The 18,604-nt window shown below is 41.1% G+C and overlaps 1 protein-coding gene across 3 annotated transcripts in view; it reads left to right on the forward strand.

Annotated features, from left to right (window-relative positions):
• The first annotated feature begins 1,809 nt into the window (after positions 1 to 1,809).
• Positions 1,810 to 18,604, forward strand: part of LOC147061114 (complexin-2-like) — a 49,049-nt gene continuing 32,254 nt past the window's right edge. Inside the window, exons 1-3 of one of the 3 annotated variants that reach the window (XR_015063431.1) lie at positions 1,810 to 2,032; positions 2,991 to 3,098; positions 4,464 to 5,666. Coding sequence is in view for 2 of the 3 variants with exons in the window: in XM_085904417.1 (XP_085760543.1) it covers positions 14,437 to 14,467 (31 nt within the window). In the remaining variant the exon portion in view is untranslated. Of the gene's footprint in view, positions 2,033 to 2,990; positions 3,099 to 4,463; positions 5,667 to 12,647; positions 12,722 to 14,365; positions 14,468 to 18,604 lie in introns of those variants that run through there. The other 2 variants (XM_085904417.1, XM_085904426.1) reach the window with 2 other exon arrangements.

Raw genomic sequence — 18,604 nt, forward strand, 5'->3', positions numbered from 1 at the left:
TCCAGAATAGCCCCCACAATTGAGTCTGCGTCTTTTAACCTGAAGCGCCTTATGGTGCAGAAAATACGGTAATTAGTTCTACACTTGAACTGCTTTACTACTTTCATACAAAGAAATTGAGTTGAAAACTGGGATAAATTACCAAAACTGTCAACAATTACTATGCATAAAGTACATATTGACAAGCATGCGAGAAACACAGACACACTAGTTCTTTCTGCCAACTTCCAAAATCTGTTTTCTGGCCAAATGTGAACAGTATCATTCAACCTTCAGAAGTCCTGACTGGGTACAAAATCTGTGAAACTCATACACACTAACTTCACGACGTTAATATTTATATAGCTTGTGTTCGTGTACATGACATCACTTTACATGTGGATTATATCAGTTCAGATAAAATCACTGCAACAATTTATTTAGAATGAGCAGAGCCTGTATTTTAATGATGACGTATCATATATTACAGACAGCGTGGGACTCGATTAAACAGAATTGTGTTACATTGATATTCGATGTACTCAACAGTTTTTGAAACTGATGCATTTTATAGGTAGAAAAGAATCTTGAATGGGTCTCTTGAAGTGTCACAAAGCAGAAGTGGCTGGGAGCGTTATTTTTCACTACTCCAAATACATTTACACACAAACAACAGTACAAATATCAGCCAAGTTTTATTTTCTCTGCAATATTGTAGGCTGTGAAATCAGGCGAGTGATTTCTAAAGGAAAAATAATGACCCTTGAAGTGACTCAACATTTGAGCATAGAACCATACCATTGTTCTGGAGAAGGTTTCAGAATACATCACATAAAACATTGGCAATAATACAAACATAACAACTATCCCTAATGATACTTTGTTGTTTAAAGTGGTTACAGATGAAAGAGGAGCGATTCAAAGATGACCTAATACAATGGGACTATACCATTTCGCAAGGTGGGATGCAACCATCCCCATTTCTTACATTCAGTCCTGGCAGAAATAATTTTTAAAAAAGACAGGTATTTTTTGCTTAACATCACACTGAGAATGTGTTAGTGTCTCTTGGCGTGATGCAGTGCAGTTGCACACCCACTCGCTCCATTCTTCTACCCCCCTCAGCTTTCTCTTTCGCCCTATACGTCAAACACAGGCAAGGGGAAAATGTCTTCAAATAGAATACAGTGCATATAAAATAATGTTATTGTGCATCAAAGTACTGCTTTCTGGAGAAAAGCATGTGGCAAAGGCCATGTAGGGTACGCGGTGATCTCCAAGATCGGAAAATGGAATTGGCGTATCAATTAAGAGCAAATGAAAGGCATGAGGGGAAAAGCAATTGATTGGATTATGGTGGTGGTCACAGTCACATGGTCATGTGTGCCCCAGGCTACCACAGAGGCATGTAGGGGGTTACTGCTCTTTTTAACCATCTGCCTCTCTTCTTGGCTTGGTCGAAGAAGACATTTTTTTGTTTGTTTTTAATGTTTTTAAGTACAGGTATTGGCTTACCATTCTGTCTGTGCATCAGTATTAGTATTTTGATTGATATGTATCTATTTATTTATAGTTTTGCCAATCTATGTGACTGTTCTCGGTTAATTCAATGTATTGGGGTTTTTTGGGCAGTTGTTATAGAGGTTGTAATTTTAGTTATTGTAAAGTAGTCGTAGTCGTCGTAGTAGTAGCAGTAGTAGTAGAAGTAGTAGTAGCAGTAGTAGTTGTGGCAGTTGTTGTTTTTGCACTTGCTTGTTTTTGCACTTGCAGCAGATAGCCAAAGGAGGCAGTGCAAATAATCTCCTAGTCCTTATAATGACTACAGGTGTAGGTGATAGGGTTTGGGAATGGAAGGTCATGCTGGGACTCAGTTATTCTGATATTTAGGACCCTTGCACAACTGTATAAAAGATTATCTTCCCAATGTGGGCCCATATTGGTCATGAAGTAACATTTTGAGTAGAAAGCAACCTATACTACACTCGGAAAGGGAAATTGTAAGGACAATTGCCTGGCATCTCCCACGCCCATGCAGCGACTACTGGGACCCAAGGTTAGTCGCTATGCTATCCTTTTAAAGACAAGTGTTTGATATTGAGTTTTGATGAATGTCTGCACTTGGATCCTTGTTTACTAAACGCAAACTCGTGACAAGTTGTCGCAGTAATTTGTTAGAATAGGAGCCAATTGGTTTCTGTAGTAGTAGTAGAAGGAGGTGTGTATTGTTAGGATGTCAAAATGACATAGGTCATCATTTAGTGCGTTCCAGTTGGGCATGAGTGGCCTTTGGCATGCATCTATTATTCATACACGAGTCCCCTTCTTCAACATGAATGCTCGTGTTTAGCTGCAGCCACGTCTGGGGCCGTTGATTCGAAGCACTTCAAAGGTTCCTATCAAGCTATTTGCACTGCCGCCTATGGATTTTACACATCTGCGGCGTACTGGCAACACATTAGCAAGGAGAAACTTCAAGGATCTTGGAGCTTTCTCTTTGGAGCTCAGCAAGCCTCGATTGCTGCTGAATCTTCTTCCAAATTATCAAAGCTCGATTTATTTTCTTTTCAAAGATATTGGTTGGCGGAAAGTTGCTGAGTCAGAAGAGTAATAATCTGTTTCTCTTTGGCGTGCAGCTAGGTACTATTGTGAAATCTTCTTTTAAATCTATTGTCAAGTTTTGTACTTGATGCCAAAGCAATTGGATTTTGTTGATTCCAAAAACTGAAGACTCGTGATGGTGATAAAGAGCGCTAGCTACTCTACAGGTTTTTCTCTTGGGTACTCAACCAGCCTCAAATGTCAATGCATCTTTAGTTAGTCTTGAAAATGTCAGACTCGTGATTAACAAGACCGCTGAAGGTGGTTGGTTTATGTTTTTCTTTGGCACTTGAGCGGCCACAATTGTCAACAAATCGTCTTACTCACTTAACCAATTATTCTAATGGTTTTGTAGATACTGTATATTGAGATTGAGAAGGTTGCTGTGCTATACTTACATGTTTCTCTTCCAGCCGTAGATCTTTCAATGGATCGATAGATCTTCAGAATTGGTAGTATACCATCAATGCAATGATCCCATTGACAGCAATCAGACACCAAAAGTTTGTCTTTGTCATTAGGTAAGCCATGACAAATTTCCATTCAAGGTCATGTCTTATGTCACAGCACAAATTAAGCACATCAGACGCTTTTATTTGATCACCTCGGCATTCCATGGTGACATAAACTCAGCTTTTGTCTACTTGTGTGTCAGCTGGGGGTAAAAAAAAATAAAAAAAAAGTGCCAAACATCATTAAGATGCTTTCCAAAGGTCAGTTCTGTGGATGCAAGCATTCAGCTCTTGTCTGGCACCTCATTAGCAGGTGTACCTAATATTTCGGCCAGTGTGACCTTTTTTGTTGAGTGGCGTGTACGCTACTGTGTGACCTCCACTTGGCCCGAGCCACTCTCATTAACACAGATGACATTTGGACTTGGTCGATATTTGTGTCTGCGCGTGTGAGTGTGTGTGAGTGTGTGTGTGTGTGTGTGTGTGTGTGTGTGTGTGTGTGTGTGTGTGTCCACGCGTCCACATTTGAGTCTTGAATAAGATCTTTAGATCAAAACTTATTTTGACAAAATAAGGATTGTCTGTATGATGATTTCCAATGGACAAATTGAGATCATACTTGCACTGACGACAAAAGTAGGACCCCCATGTTGACATCCTAACCCATCTTTAAATGCCCAATTTTTAAGTTGGTATTTGTTACACAGTTTTAAAGGTATAGTTGTCAGTCTTGAGTAATTTCTGGAGTTTCTTGAGTCGTGCTTTTTTTCCTGAAAAAAAAGCATTTTTAAGTTTTATTTTTTGTAGGGTAATACATTTAGTATGTACAAAAGAAGTTGGGGTTTTTTTACCATAAAAATAGAATTTATAGTTTTTTCAGAGAAAAAAAAACTTATTTTCTACACAAATTTGATTAATTTCTGTATTTTTTAAAATACATTTCTTTTTTTGGGCAGATGGATTTTTTTCAAAACAAAGTTGCTCATATTTCCCACTTGCGGCCAAATTCTTAATATTTGAATTCATTGTTATTACTGAATGTTTCTATAAAGTACAGTAAAGTACAATACTGTAGTAGACTGTTATTGTCCTTATTTCAAAACGTACCCAAAAAATGTGGGTTTGCTGTAACTTATCATTTCCATTCATTTCTAAGGTAAAGATCATTTCCGATTCAAGACTTAGAGTTCCAAGCGTGGTCACAGAAAGAATGAAATTCATACGTTAAAGCACCACTGTATGTATTTTTGGTGGTGTTTTTGTTGAATGGTGCGCTGTAAGGATGGATTACATAGCATTCCAAATCAATAAGGATCTTGGCCTAATGTGGTGAAGCCTTCTCCGCACCATTTTCTCTCTGACCTCCCACAGGCTGGCTGTGGGAGGCTAATGCGACGCTAATGTGGTTAGCAATTGTTTTTTTTTTTTTTAAAGGTCAGTCGACAACTGCCAGAGGAGGATCATATGTCGCCCGCAGCCAAGCATCAAAACATCAGCATGTTGCCCCCTCATCAGCGCATTAGGAAAAAAAAAATGAAGCAATTAATCCTTACCATTACTCTAGTCTAACCAAATCATGTTTTTTTGGGTTTTTTTTAGGACTAGCATCATCATTAACATTTAAGTTCAAAGTACTGTAGACAGAAGCATAATAATTAACAACTGTGGTAGAAAATGGATGGATTGGAGTTATGATTGGACAAGCAAAAATACTGGTGATTTATGAGAGGGGGGAAAAAAAATCATTTCACAACAATAAAGATTGTATGCTGCTTTCCCCATGACTATTGCATCGGGGAAAAATACATGTTGAATGTTTATCATTTGCACATTAATTACCAGCACAAGATGGTGATTAACTTGATGATTGGTTTATTTATAGTGAAGTCTTCTATATTTTTACTTCATGTTCTAATGAATTTCTATAGATTTTTTTTTTTCCTTCACCATCGAGACTTGCAGCGATAGCCTTTTAATTAGGTGAGCCATTGAGAACTACAGGGAGGAATTACAGTCTCCTCCAAAAGTATTGGAACAGCGGGGTCAATTCCTTTGTTTCTGTTGTATATTAAAGACGTTTGGGTTGAATAGAAGACAATAGTTCTGAATTTCAGCTTTTATTTCCTGTTACTGAATCAAAAAGCGAAGGAATTGGCCATGTGGTTTCAATACCTTTGGAGGGAATTGTATGTATATCTTGATGATATATGTGGTAATGATTACATCACAAAGGAAACTTGGTATTTTCATAGAAATTGGGCAATTTTCCTGAGATTTTGGCATGTTCATTGAGGACTTCATTGACCACCACCACACCTCCCAAGACCGCAACACAAAATGATGGGGTGGAGAATTGCTACACATGGTACAGCAAAACTGGGGCCTTAAATCTCAATTTCTGTGTAGAATTTATAATGTCACAGTAAAGCACAGTACAGTGAGGGGCCCCCCATCTTCATCATCTTTATCATCGTCATCACTTTGTCACCTGTCGTGACTCCTGCAGATACTGAAAGGTCAGCCAATGTGCTGCCACTGGACACATGCACAAAACATGCAACGACTGATGTGTTTGTGTTTGTTTTTCCTAAATAAATTTACATGATATTATAAAGACACACACTGTTATAATTGGTCTCTGGGAGGATTGAAAAGGACTGGCATTTATTGGAGAGGAGGAAACAAAGTTGTCCGTGTGGAGGGAAACATCAGCTCTTTAAACCCCAAAAACATGCTATAACCACATACATCAGGGGTCTCAAACTTTGGTTCTCGAGGGTTGCTTTCCTGCATGTTTTAGCTTTCCTTCTGAACCACACCCCATTCGAATGTTCAGCTCACCGGCAAGTTCTGCAGAAGCCTGATAACAATCCCAATCATTTGAATCAGGTGTGTTGAAGGAGGAAGACTTCTAAAATATGCAGGAAAGTGGCCCCAGGGGACCAGAGTTGGCGACCCCTGACATAGAGGCATCATCAAAGACACTGCAAGGACATGCCATAAGCTCGTTCTCAAAAATACACAATGAGAGCATACTCAGAGACACACCGTGAACACAGCCTCAAAGACACGTCATAAACGCGTAGCCATGGCACATTCTCAAAAGACACACCACGGGCGCATCCACAAAACAGGACATAAACACACCGTAAGCATTTCCACAAAATATGTCAACGACACTTCCTCATCCCAAAAGTCATAATGTCAAAGACACATTGCAAACACATCCCTAAATGTCCTCCTTTATGAACACAACTGTATGAAAACACCGTAAATTACCTCCTCAAAGCCATGATGTAACATTATCCTCAAGGGCACACAATGAACACAACCTCTAAGACACACTACACACATCCTCCAAAACACACCCACCACACACGTTACATACTTTTTGAACACATCGTGAAAGACCATAAGAACATCATAAACACATCTTCAAAGACACATCGGCAAGATCATAGCACGTCCTCCAAGACGTATACCATGAACCGATCCTCAAAGACACAAGACACTTTAGTTCTGGTATGCAGTAGTAGATAAAGAGTGCATGAAGGTTTTAAAAAAAAAAAAATCAACTATGTACTTAGTGGGCGTGCGTGTAATGGAGGCTTGTTCAAAGATTTAGTGGGATTCACTTATTCATTTATTTATCTTCAACATCGTCAGCGTGACCACAGACTCCAATCCAATGAAAGAATTCAGTCACTGAGGACAATTCACGTCACAATCGAGAATTTGATAGGCAAGTGTATCACAAGTAAACTCGCATAAAAGTCACACCTGAAACAAAGGTCTGCCACTTTGGTTTGAAGCAGATATTTTAGGTTCATTTCGGCCACTTCCATACTTGACCTATAGATTTTGTCTGATCTAAGTTTAAAGCATTGTGTACAAAACAGATGGACAATGTTCAATTTGAAAACTTTGAGGTCTGAACATTCTGTGCATGATGGCAAAATGTAATGACTTGCCATAAAACTCAAGTTCGTTGCTGAGGTCGATCGAAATGGAGCCAATGTTCTCATTTCTAGGTCAAATTGCTCTTGCCCACCTGAACTTATGAATCTGAAATACTAGTTTCTATTACTCGAATACATTCAGGGACTTGAGTTGTGGAATCAGATAGATGTTAGACTAATCCAAAGTGGGAGTGGGTTTGAATTTGAAAGTGCAAAAAACTGGTGAAAAGAAGTGATCAAGAGATCAAATGAGAGTGGAGAATCAATCCAGATTAGTTGGCTACAGTTTTGGTTGGAAAGCCTGAGCATGAAACCAGAGATACATATCAATTGCGTTTGTCTACTTTGAATGCATTTTTGGAATTAAAGTGGGCATATCTGGATATAAAACCGATTGGCAATATAAAACCGGTTGGCAAGCGTGACCTTGCCTTGGGTTTTTTATTGATTCCCCAGGAAAAGGTTTGAGGCCGAGCTTTAAATTCCAACAGAAAAGCTTTTTTTTATTGCAAAAATTTATTGCTGCCACTGTCGTAATCCTCGGAATGATTTGTTGTCAAGTGATGCGGCCGCTGTACGCAAACAGCGGCGCAATCACTGGCTGTCATTTCCACCCCACGCTTTCACTTCTTGTAATGGATTTGCTGGTGTTGCTGTGCAGTCATATTTGGTCCCTTCAGCACTGCTGGAAAACAACACGGACGATTTTTTTTTTTTTTTCTTCCCCCTCTCGGCAGTCTCTGTCACGACATGCCAACTGTGCTAGTTTTCTCTCAGACATATTGCTGCATCTTCCTTTCCCTCTGTATGGAGCCGTTGTTTTTGGTAGCCTTCGCAGATTTTAACGAAGGTAAATGGGCTTTACAATAAAGTCTTCATCCACCTGCTGATGACGCAGTATGAGGAGCAGATGGGGCTTCGCTATCTTGCTCAAGGATACTTTGAAATGGTCACAATGGCTGGAAATCAAACCCCCAAATTCTGGGTTGGGAGGTGACCTCTCTACTACGCTGCTCCAAAGATGGAAATATCTGAACACAAATTACTTATACCAGTTTATTGCTAAATATGCACATTGTCACAATGGCCACTTTACTGAACAAATCTACCGACCTGAGAGTTTAGAGATGTTGGGTTCAAATACGGCATTCATTAGCACATTGTCCCTGAGAATGAGAACATATTTTCATTTGCAATGCCAACCTGGCTGTAGAAAGCAGAATAAAACAACAAAAGCAAGCAAGAAACCGTACAGTCTCAAAGACAGCATGAGCACATCTTCAAGGCACATGAGAACATCCTCAAAGACATGCAAGAGTGAACACATCCTCAAAGACAGCATGAATTCAATGTTAAAAACGCTGACATCATTATTAAGCCTATGTACTGGTGGGTTCCGGGTGGCAGCAAGCTTTCCAAAAATATGAGCCTTTCAAAAATAGTATAAAGATTAGAAAAGTTATGAATGTTTTTCGCCACTTTAAATCGCTGCACATGAACCGAGATCTATCCAACAGACGTACTTTTTTTGGGTGTGTCTTTTGCAAATTAGTACAAAATGAATTCTAATTGATCAATATACCCACATACATAAATGCAAAGAAAATGGGCTGGTCAGCAAGTGTGTGCCCGATGATTGGCTGGCAACCACTTCAGGGTGTCCCCCGCCGACCACCTCTGGCACGATCGCCATCCTTGAGAAGATGAAGCAGTTCAGAAAATGGATGGACGGACGGATGGATGTACCTCCTTATTTTTGTACAACGATGAATTATTTGTCGGGGGAGTTACTGAGCCATTTTTTGACGTGAGTGCGAATAGTAGACCTCTATGACAAACAATATGACTCGTTCTGACTCGAATCCCCAAATTTGCTGTTCTTAACTCAATTCAAATCAGCACCGATTTGTGCACAGCCCCAGTAAAAATAGGACATGGATAACAGCTAACAATTGTGATCTTATTTCCATTTGGATTCCAGTAGAGACTTAGATTATTATTTTTTTTTTTTACAATATAACATGCCATGCAGGTTTCAGATTATTAAGTGGAAGGTGTTTTGCTGGTATTCCAAGAGCAATCTCGATTTTCGAATGAGATAGTGTGAGTGCATTAACATCATGCCAGGACAGATGAGGCAAATCCATTCCGGTTCATTCATTGTGACAATAATTGGAGAGAAGCCGCCTGATGCCTGCGGACGTGGCTATGCTACTTCTTTTTGACTATGGCGATGCCCAAATGGCTATTTGCGTAATAATAAGCAGACTTTTCAGACTAAATAGATCCACTGAAAATTGTGTAGTCGGATATATAACACTTTACTTTTTTTTAATAATACATATGTTGGCTTTAAGATTCCAAATTGTCTATAATATAATATTCAGATTTATAAAAATTGTCATAATAAGTTTTCCAAAGTTGTCTTTCAATAAATATGTTAAGGTTCTTGAATGCTCTAAATTCTCGTTCACACAAATTATATGCAAAACATGCACGTTTCGGTTTGTAGGAGCCTTATTCACAAACATAAGTCCAGTTATATGCAAATTGACATTTTCAGCATTATAGTTCCTGTCAAGTGTGACGTGTGGGTGAGGTCTCCGTTCCCGGGCTTGTTTTTGTCCTCCCAAGGACAGAAGGTGTCAGCTGTACACCAGATATCCGACAGTCTGCTGTAGGTGCTCCTCATTATGAACAAGAACAAGAAGGAAATTTCTTCTCTTGGGCCGAATCAGGAGAGGACAGATAAAGCTTCAAGCTGCTAATGAAGCTGAGACTACAGACATCTTGTCTCCTTTATAAGCTATATAAAGGCAAAATAATTGCACTGCAGGACACGGTGGCTTTGACTTTCACCTGACTTAACATTCTTGTGGCAGTGTTTGCTATGTTACAACAACTTAACGTACATGTTTATATAAACATCAATTCGTCAATAATTGCACAGACATGTCTTTTGAAACATCTCAATAACAAACATAAACTAAAAGCTTCATAAAACTTCATACAATGAAAACCATATGTGATAGGAATCTTTTTTAAATTACTAAATTTGTAAAAAAAAAATCAAACGTTAGCACTCCCTGGCTTTACAATAAAAATAATGCTTCATTTTTGTGCCCCCCCCCTCCCACACACACACCGCTCCCCCAAAAAAAGCCACACATGCAGCGTTCAAGTGTTCTATTAATACAAAATGAGGGCCCGCCGCTGTGTTCCAGATTGATCGTTTTAATTAAACTGGCTCAGGGACAAATGGGCCCACATGAATCACTCATGAGCCCACTTGTTATTTAGCAGAGGTTTAAAAACACAGATGGAAAAAACCAACAAATTCTATCATTTCTCTTGTGTCTGTGCCCGACCTTTGTGCGAACGTACACAACAGGTTTGACCAAGCGCTCGCTTTGTGGACTTAAATACTTGAATTACAGCCTCGTGAAAAAGACCCTTTACTTAGTTTTTGATTGCATAAAAACACTTCAATCAGGTTAAATGTGTCAGTATTTTTTGACTTTATGAAATGGCAGCGTTAATTCCGAGTGAACCAAATGTGGGTGCCATGCATTTTTTTATTTACATTGGATAATATTGCAGCTCTTCAGAGCTTTTGGCTTCAGGAAAGGAAAATGGCAGATTTTCATCCATAACATTCCGGGCCCTTTTTTATGCTCAAGATAAAACCAGGAGTAACTAAAATTTTGTGCAAATGCAAGTCTCGTCTACGATACGAAGGTATTTGCAAACATTTTCAAACAAGTGTCGAAAATGTTTTCTCAATATTGGCAGTTCCATATCTTGGTATGCTGGTTACTTCTTCTGAAACTGACAACATCTTTAGTTGTACAGAGCTTCCATTTCTGAAATTATTAATAAATGTAATATTGTTTAGTTCAATTTGTGTCAATTTATGTGCAGATGGCACCAGGGATGAGGGCACACCCACGTCCAATAGGTTTCATCATGTTATTTATTATTTAGTCATTATCACTCACTCACTCACTCACTCACTCACTCACTCACTCACTCACTCACTCACTCACTCACTCACTCACTCACTCACTCACTCACTCACTCACTCACTCACTCACTCACTCACTCACTCACTCACTGATGCTTCTTCCCCGGCTTTAAAATGCTGCCGCCAGCCCACATCCCGACATGGGTGGTCGGTACGAGGCCTTTGGGGGGACCACTTTAGTGCAATGTAGCACTACTTTGAGACCTGTTGGCTGGATGGGAGTCAAGTGATCTGATCACTTGTTACTGCAAGCCTTCTCCAGTTTGATTATTGACTTCAGGCTATTGATCCCTTTGGATTCATTTAGTGCGTGTGTGTGTGTGTGTGTATGTGTGTGTTAGTTTCCCTATTTTGATGATTTGTTGCACTTATGATAACGAATAAAGTTGTCTTCTCATCTTGCAGGCCAATTTGATCTCACCTAATAAGTGGAACCTCATTTGAATGAACCTGGAGCATGTGGCCCCACCAATATAACAGATGAGATCTGCAAAAGTGTCCAAAGTTCCCTAGTTACAAAATTGCCTGCCGTTGTTTGATACAATCGACTCAACTTGTGCTGCCGGCCGAATTGAGACCACTTCCGGGTTGGCCTGGGAAGTTTTAAGACTGTGCCACCGCGCAGCCGGGAGCTTCCGACAGCCTTGGGCTGCCGCACACTCAATAGGCCCTAATTACTCGAGCGCTCGTCTCACAAACCCTCCATTCTGATTTTGGTCGATTTGCAAGCCCTTCATCACGGCATCGAAACATAATCACAGCAATGTTTTAAGGTGAGGTAAAAAGTTTTCTTAATAGTTTTATTTGGAATAACTTTGCATTGTTAAAAACTCATTCTTAGTTAAGAATGTTGCACTTACAGTCAATCCACTATATTTAAAGTCATTGTGAAGTATGTCGTTTTTCTCGTCAACCGACCGGATCGGAAGACCTCAAGCAAGGCTCTTTTGCTTTTTTTTCTTCACCAGTGACATCATAAACAAAATAGCCCCATAGGGCACATAAGCTTGACATAAGTCCCCTGCCGTTGAAAGCAGCTCATCAATACAATTGATCATCAAACATGCAACCATGCGCCTGGCGTGCCTGCAAGCCCTCTGAAAATCACTTAATGTGAATGACTATTGACCGCTCCCCTCATCAATGGAGTCCAACAGCGGTGGAGGGGGAGGAGGAGTGTCAACATCATTGTTTTCTCAAGCTGACATATTGTGGAAAAACACGTCACAGTATAACAACTAACTAACTAACTAGCAAAGAACCCAACTAAGCAATCGTGCAAAGAAATTGAGATTATTTGAGGGTCCATACATGATCCTGTTGCATTATTGTAAACCTATGAAAGAAAATTGCGCGTGCGCGCGGGTGTGATCAGCACCTTCACGTTTGATTGATGGCCCTGTGTGGCCATGTTGGGAGGGGGGCGTGGACAACGAGAGGAGAAGAGGGGGGGGGGGCAGTAGGAGGAGTGGGGTCGTTAGCGGGACGTTTCCCTTCCTCTTCTTCACTCTCTATCCTGTCACGGTGGGAGCCTCATCCTCCACTATACATCACCACCTCCTCTTCCTCCTCCTCGCTCTTCACTCTGCAGGCAGCAGCAAGGACGTCCTTCTCCTTCTCATCCTCCCACTCTTCCTTCTTCTTCTCGTACAGACGATGCGAGCGACGATCTGCTAGGACAACTTATTTTTTCTCCGTGAGGATCGCAGGTAAATAATCAACATTCTATCCCGATGCCGATGTTGCGTGGGCGAGGTAGGGAGTCGGAGCTGTCCACTCTCGGCGGTGCTGAAACCGCCCCTTCGAGACGGAAGAAGAGCATGCACGCGGCGGTCTTTCTCCGCGCGCACGTCGCTACGCATGCACGCGCAAGCCCGGGTACAGGGGGGTTGGTTGAGTGCACGAGCAGCCGCTTTTATAAAAGGTGAAGAAGCCGACGGAGGATAGGATGGAAAGTTTGACCCACATGATCGGCACACGCACGCGCGCACACGCATGCGCGCCCACAAACTCACGTTGTTCACTTTCTGCCCCTTTAAGTCCGTTGGAGGTGACCTGTGCGCGCTCACACACACACACACACACACACACACACACACACACACACACACACACACACACACACACACACACACACGCGCGCGCACACGCACGCACAAAGCACACAATCGTGTGTGTGTGTCTGTGTGTGTTAATGTAAAGGTAGTCTGTTATTTATTAGCTTTGGTACTAGGAGTGCAATGGTAGAGTTCAGGTTGCAGTAATTGTGTGTTGTGTAGAATGTGTACGGGTTGTGTGTGGGTTTTGTATCTTAATATGCTGGAGTATGGTAGTTGTGTAGTGTGGTCTTATTTTTGAATAAATTGTGTGAAGGTTGTGTGTTATTTGTCGGTATATGATGCACATAGTGTGTAAAATGTGCAGTGTTACTGCGGTGCGTGTGGCACTGGCATTTGTGTACTGCATGTGCTGTTGGTGTGAAAAATGTAAACTCATTTTGTGCTGAGTGTGAAAAGGTCGTCTGACTTGACTGATAATTGTGTGAAGGTTGTGTGATATTTGTTCATACAGCACATGAAGGTTTTGTGTTATTTGTCAGTCAATCGTTTGAAGGTTGTTTATCATTTAGTGAGTGGAATGTAAAATATGAGTTGTGAAATGTGAGAGTGTAAATCCTGTGCTGATTGTGTGTTGTGCGTGCAGGCCATTTGTGGGTTTTGTTGGATTGTGTATATTTTGTGTGATTTGTTTGTAATTGTGTAAAGATTGTGTTTTTCATATTTATAAATTGCGTGAACCCCGTGTGCTATTTGTTGTGAACGTGTATGAAAGTTGAGTGTTTTTTTGCTGTTAAATTGTGTGATTGTTGTCTGCTATTAGTAAATTGTGTGAAAAATGGTATATTCTTTATAATGTGCTGCAGGTGTGTGGCAATTGTCTGCTAATGTGTGTTGTGCATAAAAGTTGTGCGGCGATGACAGTATCCCGATTATGGTCATTGTGTACTTGTCATCTGCTGATTGTGTGCTGCTGATGTATAAGGTGTGTACTCGATGTGTGCGGAGGTTGCGGGTGGACACATTTGCTGATGTGGGGAAGTTGTGTGTGCCTCTAGTGTTATGGTCATGTGCCAGTGTGCGATGGTTTCGTTGTCGTTACTAAATTGCGCGCTGGGTGGTGTGTCCGGAAGCGTGCCGCTTTGTTCTCGTTGTGGGCATGTCAACTAGAGATTGTGTTGGTGTGTGTTCAGATTGTGTGTCCAAGGTGACACGTTGGCCTAGATTGTGCCATTGAGATCATCACGAAGCAATACCGTTCTTTTCATTCATCCTTTTCCCTCCCTTTATTTTCAGAGCTCTGGACTCGTCGACACCTTTGAATGTGACATTGCTCCGACCAGGCAGGGAATAAAAAGCCATCGACAATGAATTTCGTTATGAAACAAGCGTTGGGAGGTAAGATTGAGCTTCTTTTGGCACACATGCAGCATGAGTCAGCAAATGTTTATTTGCGGGAAGGCTTTTTCTGTGAAACTTTACCACCATTACCACTCACTTATTTGCCATGACGTCGCTGGCATGAGGAAGACTTGACATGAGGACTTGATGCAAAGAAATTTCAGTTTGGAGGGAATTTTCTTTATAATTCTGCCAGTGGGACATTTATCACACACAGGATGTTTGGTTATGAATGAGTAAAGTTGGTTGAAAAAGTCCAGTGGTTCAAATTTGGGAACAAAATCACTTGGACTATTTTTTCTTTCAAGAGTACCTGGAATTTCCATTTTCAGACAGAGCCCCTCATGAGAGCTTTTTGTGGGTTTACTCATAAAAGCAATGATTCTCCCAAAATGGCACCTTCAAACCAAAACGGAAGATTTCATGCAAATTGTGGTCATGGCTTCTCTTGACTATACGTAACTTTCAAATTTCATGAGAACGTGAGAGCCGTCAAAACGACCATTTCTATTTATCCTATGAATAATAACAAAGACAAAATGAAGCAATTTCAGGAGGCCCCTAATAGAGACGCCTATAATCTGCCATCATCTCATTTTAGAACACGTGATGCAATCGCTCCCCAGATGCCACATTATTATACGGCAGACAACTGGTCATCATGTATGAACATCGTGTATGAATTTCATATATGAATATGTAGATTGCGACGCTCTTTTGTGAGCCTTGGAGAGTGTTTGAGCGTGAGCATCCTTGGAATTGGTTCACAATGTATTCACTTGAAATAAGACACAATTAAAGGTAAGCCTTTGGGGAAAAACGGAATATTACCCGTCATTTATTTAACTCCTTTTTTACTCAGTGGAAGAAGAGCTATAAAGAGTTGTGTAGCGCTTGTGTATTGGTGTGTAGTGCTTGTGTACTGGCGTGTGGCTTATTGATTCGGCTAAGACGGAACACCAAATGTGCAGCACTTTTTATTTGGCGTTTGAGGGAGAGGAAGCGACTGGATCGCCGATGAGCGGCAACAGCAGAGTCAGAAGGTCTTTGAGTAGACTGGTGGACAAAGGGCGTTTTGTGCATCAAGGCAGAAACGTGCTCGACGTGCAAGCGGTGTGCGGGATTAGTCGGTCAGACGGACGAGCCAACAAGGTCAGCAACAGGAATCGGACGGCAACTGGAACAGAAGCAAGAAGCAATAAGGGACGGTCTGACAGAGAGCGACGGGAAATGCGAAGCAGAGTAGATCAACCGGCGATTACTGTGGGCGTGGCTGTGAATGATGTGCATCATGGAAGAGTACTGGTGGTGTGCAGGGGGATGGAACTGGCCAGGGTTCTGAAGATGCAGCAGACGGAATTTAAATGATGGAGGGAGTCGCACGCACGCACGCACACACACACACACACACACACACACACACACACACACACACACACACACACACACACACACACACACACACACACACACACTGGCAGAACTAGGATATTTCTTCCCTTCGGTGTGGGGGGGCGTGGGCTGGTCAAGGATATCTCATGGGTCTGCATAAAAATTTTTTCCTTTTTTTTTCACGAACCGAAATAATTCTTTACAAAATGCTGGTAAAGATTCACTATATATTACCTACAAGGGATGGGTTGAAATGTTGAAAAATATTCCGGAAAAATATGAAAAAGTTAATTAACTGGCCTGGCACCTGGGTGCCATAGAAGCATATTTGCCCCAGCGGCTCTCCCTCTAGCTGCACCAGTGACTTCCAATGACCAGTATGGGAGAGTTTGAGAGCACATTTAACATTTAACACACCTGCTGCTCACTATTCTCATGTAAGACTTTGAAACACAAACAAATCCCATGACACCGAGCAGGGAAAATGACCAGTTGGCTCCAAATTCTGACATTTTCACTTGGGCGTGTACTCACTTTCGTTGACATTAATGACAGTGTGCTGAGTTATCTAAAATGTAGTGTAGTATATGTGATATGTTGGTAGTTGTGTATTGGTTGTGTACACCAATACAATGTAGTTGTGTATTGGTTGTGTGTTGGTGTATGGTGGTATTATCCCATCCGCAGTTGAGTAATTGTACATCCCTAGCGTGATCTAATTTGAATACCTTAATAAGGTCTTTCCCAGTCTTCATTGGGGTGAGGCACACCACCACACAAAAATGTCACAAAAAGTGGAAAGACCGATAGTGTTCATTCTGCCATCTAGCGGAAGGAGCGTTGAATTCTTCTGCCTGTCACTATACGTTGTTGTCTTAGTTCAGGGGTGTCAAACTCATTTTTTTCGCGGGTCGCATTGTAGTCATAGCTTCTTTCGGAGGGCCATTATGACTGTCAACCCAAATAAATGTATAAGCACTTCATATTATATACAGTAAAAGCTACAAAACTGGTTTTCAAATCAGACGAGTAAAAACGGGTCAAATATAAAAATAAAAAATATATATTAAAAATGAAGACAATTTGCAATTCTAGTAATGAATTTGATGCACAATTTGTTTTCGTGGGGCACATAAAATGATGTGGCGGGCCGTATCTGGCCCCCGGGCCTTGAGTTTGACACCGACTAAGACCTAGTTGAACTGTAAATGAATAATTTTCCGCCCAATCGGGATTAATATGATTAAACATGGCTGCCAGTCTTTATGACACTGTATTGTGCGGCTCAGTGTGCGTAGAAAGTTGAAGCTCAAGCCGACTCTTTGGTGAGAAGTTGACTTCCTCTTCATCTAACTATCCACAATGGAGTGTGCGGCGGATTAGCTGCAAGCAATTATCTCGGCCTCTTCATGTGAGCTACCGGCACACGGTCACACTCCATCTGCTCGCACCCGAGCCCGACACTAACATTCCGCCAAGTTTGTCTCCCGCTTCTGTGTCGCTCCGAGAATCCTAAGAGTCCGGTGCTGGGGGTGTTAAGTAGAGCATCAGGAGTCCAAGCACGCATGTGAAGCAACAGCCGATTGCTCGCGCTGTTGACAACTGCAGCGCTGCGACATTCTGCCCCGAAAGATAATGTCCAACCATCCAAATGTGATTTATGAAGAAATCCAGGTGAAGGAATCCTTTGTCTTATTAAATTCAGTTTTTTTGTGGCTGGCTAAAGGTGCTATATAAATTTAATTAAAAAAAAAAAATCTTGGATGGATTCTTCGTCCTCCGTTGAGTAAAATGCAATGCAGCTATTACGCAATTTGCACAGCTGAGTGGTTGTATGAGACCAACAGAAAAACTGAACTTACTAAAGAAATTTTGTGTCTGTTAATACTTATACTTGAGGATTAAATTTGCCCCCCCAAAAACTTTATTTCTTTGCAAAGTATTTCTTTTTAGTTCAAGAATTAAACAAGCATTTGTTTGCATGTCCATCAACTTGGAATGATTGAAAAAAATGTCAGCTATGTCACGATACGATATTCTGACGGCTGTCGCTTAAAAACATGGTCTACAAAATGATCTATTGCTCATTGATGAACTACTGAACTTCTGTTCTCCCCAATTACCAATAATACGACTTTTTTTTTTGGTGACATGTCGACTCCTTCAGTTTTGTGGTACAATTGAAGCTGCCGGTTTTGAAAGACTTGTTGAATTGTGTTCAATTTTTTTTTTTCATCGATACGTCTTTGTTTCAGCTGTGCTTTCTAGTATGTTGTCATCATAAAATGTTTTCAAGCTCTAGAATTCTTTTGTGATGATGGTGCGAGAAGAATGGTAGGAAACCAGTAAAGACTAGCACTGGTGTGAACTCAGTGCCTCCTGTGTACGCATAAAATCGTGGATTGAAACTGTATTCCATCTTATGTGATAGACCTCCTCAAACTCACACTTGTAATGCCTTTGGCCAAATAAGTCATTTTGAGAAAAGTGGACAAATGACAAATTGATTCAATCTGCAAGTCAGGAAGAATGATGCTTGGCCTGTGTGTATTGGTGTGTGCGTGTCTTTGAGAGGGTGTTTGTGGCTCCCGTGGCGTCCGTGTTGGTGGAGATTTATCACCTGTCGCATCAAAACTACTCGTAAATGCTGCCGCATTTGTAACCTCTGTAACCTGAGTCGCCCCCTCCCCGGCCTGGGAGGAGAAGGTGGAAGATAAAACAGGACAAATTGGTCCTTATAAG

Source organism: Syngnathus leptorhynchus, chromosome 2, assembly GCF_054491065.1.
Source record: "Syngnathus leptorhynchus isolate UIUO chromosome 2, UIUO_Slep, whole genome shotgun sequence".
In the NCBI taxonomy this organism is placed as follows: Eukaryota; Metazoa; Chordata; class Actinopteri; order Syngnathiformes; family Syngnathidae; genus Syngnathus; species Syngnathus leptorhynchus.